Genomic DNA, 12943 nt, shown 5'->3' on the forward strand with positions numbered 1-12943 from the left:
CCTGGTTTTAAGTCTCTGCTCTGCCCCTTACCACTGTGGTCTTACGAGCAGCATCACCTGTCCAAGCCCCAGCCTTCCTCCTCTACAAAGTGACGAGGTGATAAGTCTCTCCCTGGGCCAGATGGCAGTGATGAGCCCCATGCAGGGCAGCCCCAGGCTGCTCCCTCCTCAGTTGCCCCCATCCTCACCTGACTCTTCTTGCTTCCTGTTTCTCCCTGCTCATGCCCATCTCAGGCTGGCCTGCCTTCTGAGGCCATCCTGCTAGCCGTGGTTTGTCGCTGGGAATCTCTAGGAGTAAGCATGGTCTCCAGGTCCTAAGCCCAGAGAAGGTCTAGGCCTAGGGAGAGGGTCCAGACCCAGATGGGGAATGGCAAGGCTTGGCCCAAGGCTTCCTGAGGTTCTGGGTCAGGTGTGACCCGGGTCGGTTGCCCTGCCAGTTGCCAGGGTGGAATCTTGGGCTCTACTCTTCTGTGAAGTGGAGGTAGGTGTCCTATCTCCCTCACTTCAAAAGGGAAATTGCCTCGTGAATTCCAGAGAGTCCATGGGAGGCCTGGTGTGAGTGACAGGTGGGCCTGAGGGCCAGCAGCAGGCTGGGGAGTCAGGTTCTTCAGAGAGTTTGAATGCACTTGACATGCTCTCAAGCACTGGAATCCCAGCTCCTGTGTCTGATGGTCCATACCTGCGCCTTCAGCCTCAGACACGGGGACCTACTGGGCTACCCTGGATGGCTGCTGAGAAGCCAGGCAGCTGTCAGGAAGAAGCCTTGGCCTGGGCCTACCTCCTCCCCTGGGTTCCTGGGGAGAAGGAGGTGACGAGTCTGAGATCTGGGGCTCCCCTGGGGCCAGAGCACAGGGTGGAGATGAGGAGGAGGAACTTGGGGCTCCCAGAGGCGCCGCACTAGAGCCAGACTTGAGTCAGGCTCTTATGGCCTCTAACCAGGCCTGCGTCTTTGGTTGGTAGGGGTCCTTTTGTTTTTAATATTTCTTTCTTTCTTTTTATTCATTTGGCTGCACCGAGTCTTTGTTGTAACTTGGAAAGTGGATCTTTCCAAGATTCACTCAGGATCTTGGATCTTCTTTGCAGCTTGTCGGATCTTTAGTTGTGCCACGTGGAATCTTTAGTTGCTACATGGAGACTCTCATTTGGGGCATGTGGATATCTAGTTCCCTGAACAGGGATCAAATCTGAGACCCCTTGCATTGGGAGGGACCACCAGGGAAGTCCTCAGTGGGGGCTTTTTGGAACTTCCACTTTCTTCTCTAAAAATGGGGACCGTGACTCTCATCTCCCTGGGTTGCCGTTGGGACTATAAGTTGTTGCTGCTGTTTAGTCCGTCATGTCTGACTCTTTTGAGACCCCTTGGCCTGTAGCCCGCCAGGCTCTGTCCATGGGATTTCCCAGGCCAGAATACTGGAGTGGGTTGCCATTTCCTACTCCAAGTGTTCCTCCCAACCCAGGAACTGAACCTATCTTTCCTGCATTGCCGGGTGGCTTCTTTACCACTTAGCCACCAGGGAAGTCCAAGGACAATAAATAGGGCTTGTAAAACGCTGGAGGCTGGGCTTGGCTCCGGCTCTGTGCTCTTCTTCTTCCAGGCCTTTTTGGGATTCCACTTTCCCACTGGTCTCGACTGAAATTCAGGATCTCCCCAAGGACTCGTTCCCAGATGGCTGCTCCTTGCCTTCCACACCCCATGATCAAAATGCCAAGGGCCATCTTTCCTCCGGGCCTCCTTCCACAGCATTATTTTTTTCACTCCCTGTAAAAACCCAGCACCTTTGAGGCCGATGCCATGAGGCCCTGTCCCTGCCCCCATCCCATCGCTGACATCTGCTCAGCCCTTAGGTGTTTCTGACACTGAGAAGTCGTATCCTCGTGTGACTGTTACACATTCCTCGTCTCTGTCACTAGGCACAGCCATGGGATCGCTTTGGCAGGTGAAATTTGAAGGGGGAGACGTCTTTTCCCATGTAGAGCATTTAGCTGTCAATGCAGCATTTCACAGCTCTCTCCTTTTTTCTGCCTCTGAGGTCACAGGAACACGGGATAAAGCGTCCATCAGCCTAGGTCTCCAAATGATGAGGATGAGTACAATTCAGCTGCTGACCCACATTGGACATATGGCAGAAGGGAAAAGTTCAGCTTGCATTGTTTTCAGTTCCTGAGTTTCTGGGTTGCTTGTTTCTGCAGCGTGACAGCCCGTATCCTAGATTATAAAGCCTAGCTCACAGCCTGGGTTTCCAGTCCAGCCCTGCAGTCAGCAGAGAAGAACATCCAGGTCACTGGCACCATGGATATTCGCTTCCCAGCCTTTTCATCTCTTGTGCCCAGCACCCACACCTGTGTGGTCCACGTTGCCTTCATCCACAGCTGTCCTGCCTCTGGAATAATGAACAAAGACAATTTCCAACCTTTTCTTCTCTGTTCTCATCCCAAATCCCCAGTCACTTGACCACCGGCCTTTTTCTGTGTCAGCCACCCCGGTTTGCATCCTTCCCAGCCTGTGAATTCAGGGCTATCTGTAACCTCACCTCTTCATCGGCCAGTTCTCTCACCTCCCACACACCACTCCTCTGTCCTGTCGCCGGGTAAAACCTCCACCTGGAATGAACCTATTTGGTTGCCCTCTCCATGCCTTTGAGCACCACTGAACAAACCACACCATTTAGCAGGAGCAGTGCCATGCTGGTGATTCTCTTTCCCTGGCCAGCTTTCTCCTGCTCCCCTCTCAGGCCATTCACACTTTCTCAAGTCTTCAGTCCACCCCCCCAACCCCCGCCCCCCACCCCAAACTGGACCTTCCTCTTCCCCCCTCAACAGGTGACATTTCCTGGCAGAAATGTTCTCAACTTCCTGTCACTGTTGTCACTTGCACCTCTTCCCTTGGGCCACACTGGGAGAAACTTCTGCATCTGGTACTTACCTCTCCTCCCAATCAAGCAGGCTGGGGTCTCACCACCTCATTCCCATCTCCCTTCTTCCCAGGACTCCTTGCCGCCTTCCAGCTGCAGCCCCAGCTCTCCCCTGCCCTCCCCTCAGGTCCTGGGGAGGATGTCTGGGTCTCTTCTCCTTCCTCCCCAACCACCACCCCCTGCCTCCACAATTCATTTAGCACTGGCAGTGTCTACAAACGGCCTGCAGGCCAGGCGCTGGACTAGGCCGGCTTTTCCCCAAGTCAGCAATGATCCTCCTGCCGCTGAAACAAGCAGGCGCTCTTAGGTTCTTAGTGCTAAACTTGTGTCCAGCATTTTACCCCGAAGACCTCTCTTGATTGTCCACGTACCTCTTCTGTCTGCTCCTATCAAGGCTTCCCCTCCACCCCACCTCCATCTGCAGCCCTCCCCCCAACCCCCCCACCCTAGGCTCCAGAGCCCACAGGAGTTTTAGGACTTACTCTGCATGAGAGCTTTGTTCTCTCCTGTGGCAACAGCTATGGCCACTGGGACTGAGGAATTAATGATGGCATTATTTGCTTAAGGATGGCCTCCCCCATTAGAATGAAAGTTCTCTGAGGGCAGGGCTGTCTGTTTGGGTCACTGTTGTATCTGGTGATTGGTCCCTCACTGGTGCAAAGCAAGTCAATGTTGCATACAAAAGGTGGGGACCTGTACCTGTCTTTTTCATCCCTGTAACCACAGCACCCTGTGTGAGGTCTGCTCAGAGGACATTTGTTGGAGCCTTACCATGTTCAAGGTTCTGTTAACCATGCTGTATACATGCTTCCCAGGTGGTGCTAGTGGTGAAGAACCTTCCTGCCAATGCAGGAGACACAAGAGCCACAGGTTTGATCCCTGGGTCAGAAAGACCCCCTGGAGTCAGCAACCCACTCTAGTATTCTTGCCTGGAGGATCCCCATGGACAGTGGAGTCTGGTGAGCTATACAGTCCATAGGGTCCCAGAGTTGGAAACGACTGAAGTGACTTAGCACTTAGCACAATCACTCTCTCATTTAATCTTCACAAGAAACCCTCCACTTTACAGAATAGGAAACAGAAGCCCAGAGAGGTTGTGTAACTTGCCCAGTGTCACACAGGCAGTGAATAACCGTCACGATCAGATTCCAGGTCTTACCTTGTAGTGAGCTCAGTGGTGGCCCCTCAAAGGTAAGTCCATGTCCTAACTCCTGGAATAAGTAAGTGTGACCTCCTTTAGAAAAGGAGTGTTTTCAGACATACTTAAGTTAAAGATCTAGAGATGAGATCATACTGAATGAGTGTGTTCCCCAAATCCAATGACGAGGGCCCTTAGATGGGACACACAGAGAAGGCAGCGAGAACGAAGGCAGAGGCAGAGATGAGAGCGATGCGACTACAAACAAAGGCCGAGCATGGCCTGCAGCCACCAGAAGCGAGGACAGGGGTCTGGGACAGATCCTCCCTCAGAGCCTCCCAAGGAACCTTGATTGCAGACTTCTGGCCTCCGGAAAGGTGAGAGAACACATTTCTGCTGTTTTAAGACATTTAGTTTGTTCATTTGTTCCAGCAGCCCTAGGAAATGAATATAGACCCCAAACCACATGGCCATGTACCCATGCCTCCTGCCAAGCCTGGAAGGGAGGGGCCCTTGGAATCCCAGGCTGTGTGACCATGGCCTGGCCACTCACCTTCCCTAGCCCTGATTTCTCTGTAGCAAAAGAAGCACTTGGGACTCCGAGTGTCCCTCCAGCTCTGACATTCTATAGCCCTAAGGAAAATCATGAGCCGGGCAAGCAGGCCTCTGTTGGGATTTTCAAATTTATTCCAACGTGCTGTTTTTTTTTAAAAAATATCCTCAGGCTGAACACTCAGCCAGAGCTATAATAAAGGCAATTATTATACTTGTAAAAACTTCTCATTCACAGTACAGATGTAATTTACAACAAAGGTCACACATCAATACTGAGCAGTATTTTCTTTTTGTACATCAGACTCTGTGCTTTAGACCTGTGGGAGTTTTTGTTTTTTTTCCTTTTGCACTGATATATATACCATACCGACGTTGCAAGATGCAAGTAGAGAAACTGGAGTTTAAATAAAATTACAGGCAAAACTACCCCATCCCAGTGTGGTTGCTGTACATATCTACAGTACGATTTTTGGAATGTATTGCCATTTAAGAACATAGAAACTCTCTACAGACATGTTCACATACGGAATACATACACCTTTTAGGGGAAAAAAAGAGGCAAATTTGTATCTTACAGAGAGTTTGTTATCTTACATTTGCCTATACATTTCTTTCTTCTGTTTCTTTTCTCTTCCTTTTTTAACACTAGGCTTAGTAAAGTGATCGTAAGTGCCGAAGCGGTTTTCTGATGGAAAGCAGACAGGATTCGCGACTCAGGAGCAGAATTGGTGGAACGGGTCTTTGGGAACTTTCTCCCCTTGGTCTGCAGATCTGTCTCCAAGGACGGCTGCCCAGGCAGGACTTTTACTTTGAAGAGGTTTTGTCTGGAGAAAGGACTAGAAAGCAATTCAGCTCAGTTTATCTTGCTTATTCTTATTCAAAAGGGTTGGGTGAGGATGGAGCAGGGGCTACAGGGACCCAGAAATTAAATCTTTCAGACTTGTTAACACAGAGAGAGGTGGAGGGACTGCTGGGTCTGGAAGTTGGAGGTGATGGAGGCGGGAGACTGGGCAGTTTGCTGCTGTTGGCTTCCTGGAGGGTCTTAGTGGTTGGGGCCTTGGAGGGGAGTGGGGCAGGGGGAGTAGGCTTGTAAAAGGTGCCTTGGAGAGGAACAGGTTAGTGCCCAGAATGACCCTGAGCTTGTCCTTAGGGTGAAGGGCATCCTGGAGGGTAGGCCTGGGGGCCGGCTGGCTTGGAATCCCCATGACAAGAGATGGCTCTGAAACTCTAGCAAGTTGGTCTCCGGCCCCCAGCACCCAAGGACCAGAGCTGGCCTGTACCCAGGAATGACTGTCCTGCACATTTCAGCAGAACAAGCGACAGGTGTCTGTGCCAACAATTTGCACTGCTTTCTCCACTGTGTCCCTTAACAGGGACAACAGTGTCACAGGCAAGCTGGAAATGTGCAAGTGGTTGGGAGCAGGGCAGGAGGGTGTGACATGAGAGTCTTTCCCTTATCATGCAGGTGTGCGTGCAGGCTGGGAGCTCTGTGTTTGGGGGAGCAGGAGTGGAGTGTGGCAGAGGGGGTGAGAGCCATGCCCAGTGACACACAGCCCAGGCGGGTGGCATCAATTCCATTTCTCTGGTGCCCGTGTAGGGCAACAACCTTTTGGCCAGACTGCTTGCACATAGTGTCTGTCATTGAGAAATGGGTCTCTGGTGACTCCTGGCCTCCATCCCCTCCGCCTGTGCCTGACTTTCCCCTGCTGGCCACCACCAGCCATGACTAGGGCTCCAGGAAGGAAACCTTCGTAGTTGGGCTGTCTGAGTACCGGAGGAATGATGCCCAGGGGAGAGCTGTGGGGCAGGGCTTGGAGGAGGGGCCTGGCTACCCCCAAGGTCAGGGGCTACTCTAGCAGAGCCCCCTGTTTGCTGCTCTGTAGGTCTGGAGCTGGAAGATCTTGCCCAGGAAGATTTCAAGCCTGGGCTGAAGCAATGCCCTTTATCCAGCTCCCAGGCCTCGGCCCTTAAAGCCTCCAGTCCTTAGGCAGCCACCTTCCCAAGCCCCTCACCTCCGCCCTGGGTTGAGGTTGGGAAGCAAAGGTGGGGAAAAACCCAGCCTCTGGACAAGGCTGTGACTGGGGCTCAGGGTTCCTTCTAGCTTTCTGCCAGGATACACCAGTGCCAGCACAGCCAAGGCTGGGCTTGTCAGCCTTCTTCCAGGGGCACCAAGAGCTTCAGACCCTGGCTCAGGCAGCCAGGAAGTGCTGGCTAACCCTAGCCTCAGTACCCTGGAGCCCAGCCGACCCCCTCCCAGGGAAGCCCTTCCCCATTGTCCCCTTTTTGTCTTAACCAGAGGGAAATGAACCAGGTGGTCTGGCTAGTTTGTCCTGGCAGCAGAGTCCAAGGAGGGAAAGGTCCTGATCTGGTGGAAGAGGGAATTACGCCCAAGGGTAGGAGCCCACAGAGGTGCCTCTGCACCTTATGGTGTCCTGTCTAAACAACTTCAGCAGCCCAGGAGCCCCCTCTGGCCATAGGATTCACACAGCCTGGCTGAGGAATGAGGATCGGCCAAGGAGGCCCCTGCTCGGCGGCATCAGCACCTGCCTGTCTGGGCTATGACCGTGGTCCTTGCACTTCCCCCTGCTGGTAGAAACAGAAGAAAATAATTTCTAGAGTTTGGGGAAAACCCCACCTATCCCAGGGCTGGGTGGACATGCTAGAGCTCAAGTTCCATATTTCAACTTGGGACTTCAATTTCTAGTCATGTTATTATTATTTATTATTATTTTTTACAAAGCAGCCTTTTGCCCCAGAAAATATAGGGCAGCTTCTTAAAGGAGGAGATGGGAATGAGGGATGAGGCACTAGTTATTCTTGATTGCTTTGGAGAAAAACTGAAATGACCTCGGACAATAGGAGCCTAGGGGAAATATCAAACACCATTCTCTTTCTAGATATATATACATATATGTATATATACACATATATAATTTTATTTTTTAAAAGAGATTTAAGCCAACCAATAGGAGGCCTGGGCAGTTCCCACCAGTCATGGTTCTGGGTACTTCTGGAGATAGTAGAGGCCTGACAGTGTGTGACACGGGAACAGGAGGACCGGTCCTGCTGCAAAGAGGTCCAGAAATGAGTCCTTGGAAGCTTCCAGTGCCAAGTACTGGAAAAGCCCAGTCATGGAGGAAATAGAGCCCTTTGTACCCCAGGGACCAAATGTGAAATGAAGCCCAAGCCTGGCCTTGGGAATGGCAAGGCAATGCACCTTGGATCTTGACCCCCAGGGGTTAGGCCTTGTCCCTTCAGCCTTGTGGGTAGTTTCTAGAACAAAGGCGCAGCAATGGCTGGGGCCCTGAGAGCAAGGCCGAGGTCAGGTGCTCAGGAACCGGGAGATGGGTGGTCAGGGCTCCTTCCCCAGTCCAAAGGTTGAGGGTGGGGTGCAGAGTAGAGGTGCTGGGGTGGGGGGATTTGTCTACGGGTCAAATGCCAGAATGGGATCATGATTCAGACCACCAGGGTGTCTGGGAGCCCTGGGGACCCAACCAGCAACTACCTTCTACCTGCTCCAAATAGTTTGTGTTGAAATCCTAGGAAAATTTACCTTTTCTTTGGAAAAGGAAAGTTGGAGTTTTCTGGGGGCCTGACCATGGAGTCTCCCAGCCTGTCCCTCTGCCTTGGGCCGCTGACCCTTCTGCTAGCAGCCAGGGGAGGCCACTAGCTGGGGTGGGATGAAGCAGCAATAAATAGGAACCATAAACTCTGTACATAGGAGTGCTTGCTTTTACATTTACTTACATATTTTTAAAAGTTTCCTTTTTTTCCTCTGTCTCTCCCTCAGTGCATCCCCTTTCTTTCAGCAACTGCCTGCCTCTCGCCAGCTTTGTGGGTGGCTGCTGATCACAGTGGCCCAGGGTGAGGCCCCATCTAAATATTCACAGCCTCAGTCTCCTCGTGGGTTTTTTTTTTTATGTCTGTGTGTGTGTTGTTTGTTTCTTTTCAAGCAACAAAAGGTCATAGAAAAAGGCACAGGTAACTGCATACGAGGTGGGAAGATAAGACAGACGGGGGAGCTGAGCAGAAGCTGCTTGGGAAGATCGACAGATGGGACACGGAGCCCGTGACAGCAAGATGATTCGAGGAAGTCGGCTGGAAATGTCTGTTGCCAAACACCAGAAACCAGATGCTGAAGCGGTCAGGGAGAAGCTAGGTGCTCCGGGGCCCCCGGTCCTCGGGCTGGTGTGGAGGTGCTCCGGGCCCCCCACTTCCCGAGGGCTGGGGGGAGCCCTGACTGGTCCTGGGTTCCCCGGAGAGGTTCCTCCTCCGGGCTGGGAAGCGAGCAGAGGTCTCGGCCAGGCAGCCCACAGAACTGCTGCGGTCCAGCGGCGGGGTGGCGGAGGCCGCGGGGTTGGCCGGCACCCGCGGTGACTCGAGGTGGGGGCTCTGGGACTCTGCCCGGCGGCCCGGGGGTGCCCGGGGTGAGGCCTCGGGTGGGGTGCAGGGGCTGTGTGTCAGCGTGGGCTCTGTGGGCACTTGGGCTGCACGGGGCTCCCAGTCGGGAGGTTTGCCCAGGCCCCCTCTCGTCCTCCCCCTCTCCATGGGGTAGTCCCTGGCCTCCAGCTCCGAGGACAGTGTGAATTTGGAGACCTTGGCCACGGGGGACACGGAGGCCGACGAGCTCTCGGTGGGGCTCCAGCGGCCTCGCTCCTGGGCCTCCCGGGACCCCGTCAGGTCGCTTCCGCCCCCCGAGAAGCCGCTGACCCAGGCCGCGCTGGGCCCGGGGAGCAGGATGGGTTGGGCCCCTGGCCGGGCCTGCACCATCTGGATCCCGCCGATGGGAATCAGGGGGCACGGGGCGCGGGCCAAGCGCTGGGAGTGCAGAGGCAGGTGGCTGAAGATGTTCTCCGTCCGGGCCGGGCTGTGGCCGTGGAAGTCATGGGGGGCCGAGAAAGGTCGGGAGAAGAGAGGATGAGAGGGGGCAGGTGAACAGGACGGACTTGGTGACTCGGCCTTCTGCTAGGGTCAGAAAAGAAGACAGGGGAAGGTGAGGGTTACCTGCTGGGCACATGGAGACCCTGAGGACTAGAGAGAGGAGGGGACTCGGCGAGATCACACAGCAGGTCCTGGCTGAACACAGCCACTATCGAGTCCCAGCCCTTGCCTATGGTGTCGCCCTGGGTGGGTGCCCTCTCTGGAATGGGCCGTCCCCAGCCCTGTAGTGACCATAGGCACACTCAGGAACCAAGGTCCCCACGCTTCCGGCCGGCATGCTCATCTTCAGAGGATGGGGCTGCCCACCCTGTTGGCTCCCACGCGCCGGCCCCTCTCATGATTCCGCTGCCTCTCACGTTCCTCAGACAACACTGACCCAACTTCACCCTTGAACATGAGTTCCCACCCCAGGCGCTTAACCTCCTCCCACCACCAAGAATCTGCCTGCAACGCGGGAGACCTGGGTTTGACCCCTGGGTCGGGAAGATCCCCTGGAGAAGAGAAAGGCTACCCACTCCAGTATTTTGGCCTGGAGACTTCTATACAGTCCATGGAGTCACAAAGAGTCGGATACAACTGAGCGACTTCCACTATTTCACCACCAGGAATTTTAACTTGAGCCCCAAATTAAAAACCAAGTTAAGATTCCTGGATGGTGCTACTTCTGGAGCTCGAATCTCTTGAGGGATGGTGCTGATTCTGCTGGTGGTGAGCAGAGGTGTTGGGTCGTGACAATCCGGTGACAGAGAAGGTGTTGGGGGGGAAAAGGAAGCCGACAATGACAACGGTGTCAGCGCTGGGGCTCGTGACCGTGGTGGTGACAGTGATGTTGTGACAACGGTGGTCAAGCTTATGGGGTGGCTGGAGTGTACTGATGGCAGATGGCACTGGTGATGTGACAGTGACGGTGCTGATGGCAGGATGGGATGGAGTTGGCCGAAGTGACTCGGAGGGTGCTGGTGGCAGGCATGTTGGAGATGTGGAGATTTTGGTTGGGCTCTGCCATCTGCTCAAAGAATACGTGGAAATGGGGTGGGAGGAAATGGCATGAGTATTTATACCCACACCTAAGGCCACACTGCTCGAAAGTGACAGAGCCCAGATTTAACTCTGGGTAGCCCAGAATTAAAAAACCACCAGGTAGTCCCTGGTGGCTCAGATGGTAAAGAACCTGCCTGTGATGCTGAAGACCTGGATTCGATCCCAGGGTTGGGAAGATCCTCTGGAGAAGGGCATGGCAACCCGTTTCAGTACTCTTGCCTGACGAATTCCATGGACAGAGGAGCCTGACCGGCTACAGCCCGTAGAGTTGGACATGACTATGCAACTAACACTTCCACTTTCACTTTCTTTCAGTGCAGCTCCATAGTCCACGCTCTGCTGCTTCTGACACACAACTAACTGGTTTCAGGCACCCAGCACAGTGCCTGGTGTAAGTGGTGCCAATGCACGCCTTATTGGTAACCGCTGAACCGGCAGGGGTGCAGCTCCGGGTGTGATGCTCAGGGAGGTGTGAGTTTGCGGCCCCCCACCCATCAGCCATTTGGGGGACAGGAACTCACCCACATGGAGGTGCAGGTCTCCGCTGGGCTTCTGCCGAGAAGCTTGTGAGGTAGAGGCGCGGGCGGGTAGAGAGCCTGGGGGGCCAGCCCTGAGCCTGGGCCACGATCGGCCGCTGAGGGGCTGCCCGGCCCCGCCAAGGCCCACTTCCCTGGCAGCGCTGACCGTGGTGGTGACTCGGCCTGGCCTGGAGACCGTCTCCTGGTGGGCGAGTGTCTGGGGGGGCCTGGGTCTGCAGCGCCCTTGCGTTCGGGGGGCAGGCGCGCTCGAGGAGGCAGTTCCCTTCCCAGGGGGTGGAAGGCAAGAGAAGACAGCTCGAGTCTCGGGGACCCACAGGGGAGAGGGCCCGTCTGTGGGCCAGGCGGGCTTGGGGCTGAGGCCAGTGGCTCTCGGGCCAGTGAATGTCGCTGGGGAGACGAGTCGCTTTTGGTTAGTGAGTGTTTTGGGGTGAGTGGTAGGTGGCTGCTTGCTTCTTTGCTTGGGGACCACGGCCTCCTCGGGGACATGGCCTGGGAGCTCAGGGCCGAGCCTGTGTCCTTCTCCACGGGGCCCCGGGGGGCCGGTGCCAGCCGGGGGAGGCACAGGATGCTTTGGCTGGATGTGGAGCAGCTGCCGGGTGCCGAGAGCTCAGCTTCTGAGACTGAGCTGCCCCGGGTGGCCTCTGTGGGCTGAGGGCCCTGACCAGGTGAGGAGTCTGCCGGCAGCATGGCTGGCGGGCCAGGCGGGGGCGCCTCCGAGGACGGGCCTGAGGGCTCGTCCTGGCTCTCCTCCTCGTCTTCGTCCTCATCTTCGTCCAGGTCTGAGTCCGAGTCCGAGTCGTCCAGGTCTGAAAACTGGTGCTCTGCCACGGCCTCTGCACCCTCTCGCCCTTCCGAGTCCTGGAATGGGTCATCACTGGTTCCTGAGGGACAGACACAGGAGACCCGAGGTTACAGCCGTCCCCCACGCTGCTTGGTGCCACAAACCCTGCCTGACAGCCAAGATCATTGAGGGATGGGAGCACTTTGTAAACAGAGCAAAAATGACCTTGTATCTACCATGTTCAGGTTCAGTTCTAGGGCCTGCATGTGCGTTAATTCACCTAATCCGCAAATAATCCTGCCAGGTTGGCACTATTCCTATCTTCATGTTACAGACAGGGAACTAAGATGAGAGAGTTTACCTTACCTTGCCCAGGTACAGTAAGTAGTAGGGTTGGTATCAAACCATAGCAAACAAGCCAGGCCTTTTCTTTTTCTTTTTGGTTAGTATTCAGTGCTGGCTTCACCATGAGCAAGTTAAGCCACTCAGATGGGCCTCTGTCTCCATCTTTGTCAAATGAATATGACAGTCTCATCTCATAGGGTTTGCTAGGAGGAGGAAACACAAGCCTGGCACACAGCAAGGGCTCAAATATTAATAACTGTAGCCACTCAATGCATTCATGGAGACATCTATTATTCTGGGACACAGCAGCCATGCTGGCGGGTCCAGTAGCACTGGACATGGTCAGTTTTACACACACCTGCCACTGTGGCCAGGCTGCTGATATCTGGCACAATAGCATCTGGCAGGTGGCAGGCCCTGTTCTCTGGGAAGGTTTGGCTAAGCTGACCGCAGCCTGCAGAGAAGGCCTCTTCCCAGCCACTCATATCCAGAGAAGGTGCTTGTAGAACTCCTGGTGCTCCCAGCTGGGGAGGAGAGTGGAGCTCTGAAATACCAGCCTCCTGGTCTGACTTCTGGTAGGGCAGTCCCACCAGCAGGGTCATCTCTAACAGGACACAGGCCTAGTTTGGGCATCTTTGAAGCTGGCAGTAATCAGGACTTTGGGGAGAGCTCCGCTAACATCTCGCCCACC

The 12943-nt window shown here is 54.6% G+C and overlaps 1 protein-coding gene across 6 annotated transcripts in view; it reads right to left on the reverse strand.

Annotated features, from left to right (window-relative positions):
* Nucleotides 1–4715: 4715 nt before the first annotated feature.
* Nucleotides 4716–12943, reverse strand: part of HIVEP3 (HIVEP zinc finger 3) — a 569356-nt gene continuing 561128 nt past the window's right edge. For 5 of the 6 annotated variants that reach the window (XM_088835191.1, XM_055402428.2, XM_055402430.2 and 2 more), the window contains 2 exons: nucleotides 11109–12007; nucleotides 4716–9570 (listed from right to left, as the gene is read on the reverse strand). In XM_088835191.1, coding sequence (XP_088691317.1) covers nucleotides 8761–9570; nucleotides 11109–12007 — 1709 coding nt within the window. In that variant the 3' untranslated portion in view covers nucleotides 4716–8760. The remainder of the gene's footprint in view (nucleotides 9571–11108; nucleotides 12008–12943) is intronic. The other variant, XM_088835192.1, reaches the window with a different exon arrangement.

Source organism: Moschus berezovskii, chromosome 4 (genome assembly GCF_049115385.1).
Source record: "Moschus berezovskii isolate FMDL1 chromosome 4, NW_MosBer_1.0, whole genome shotgun sequence".
NCBI classification, from domain to species: Eukaryota; Metazoa; Chordata; class Mammalia; order Artiodactyla; family Moschidae; genus Moschus; species Moschus berezovskii.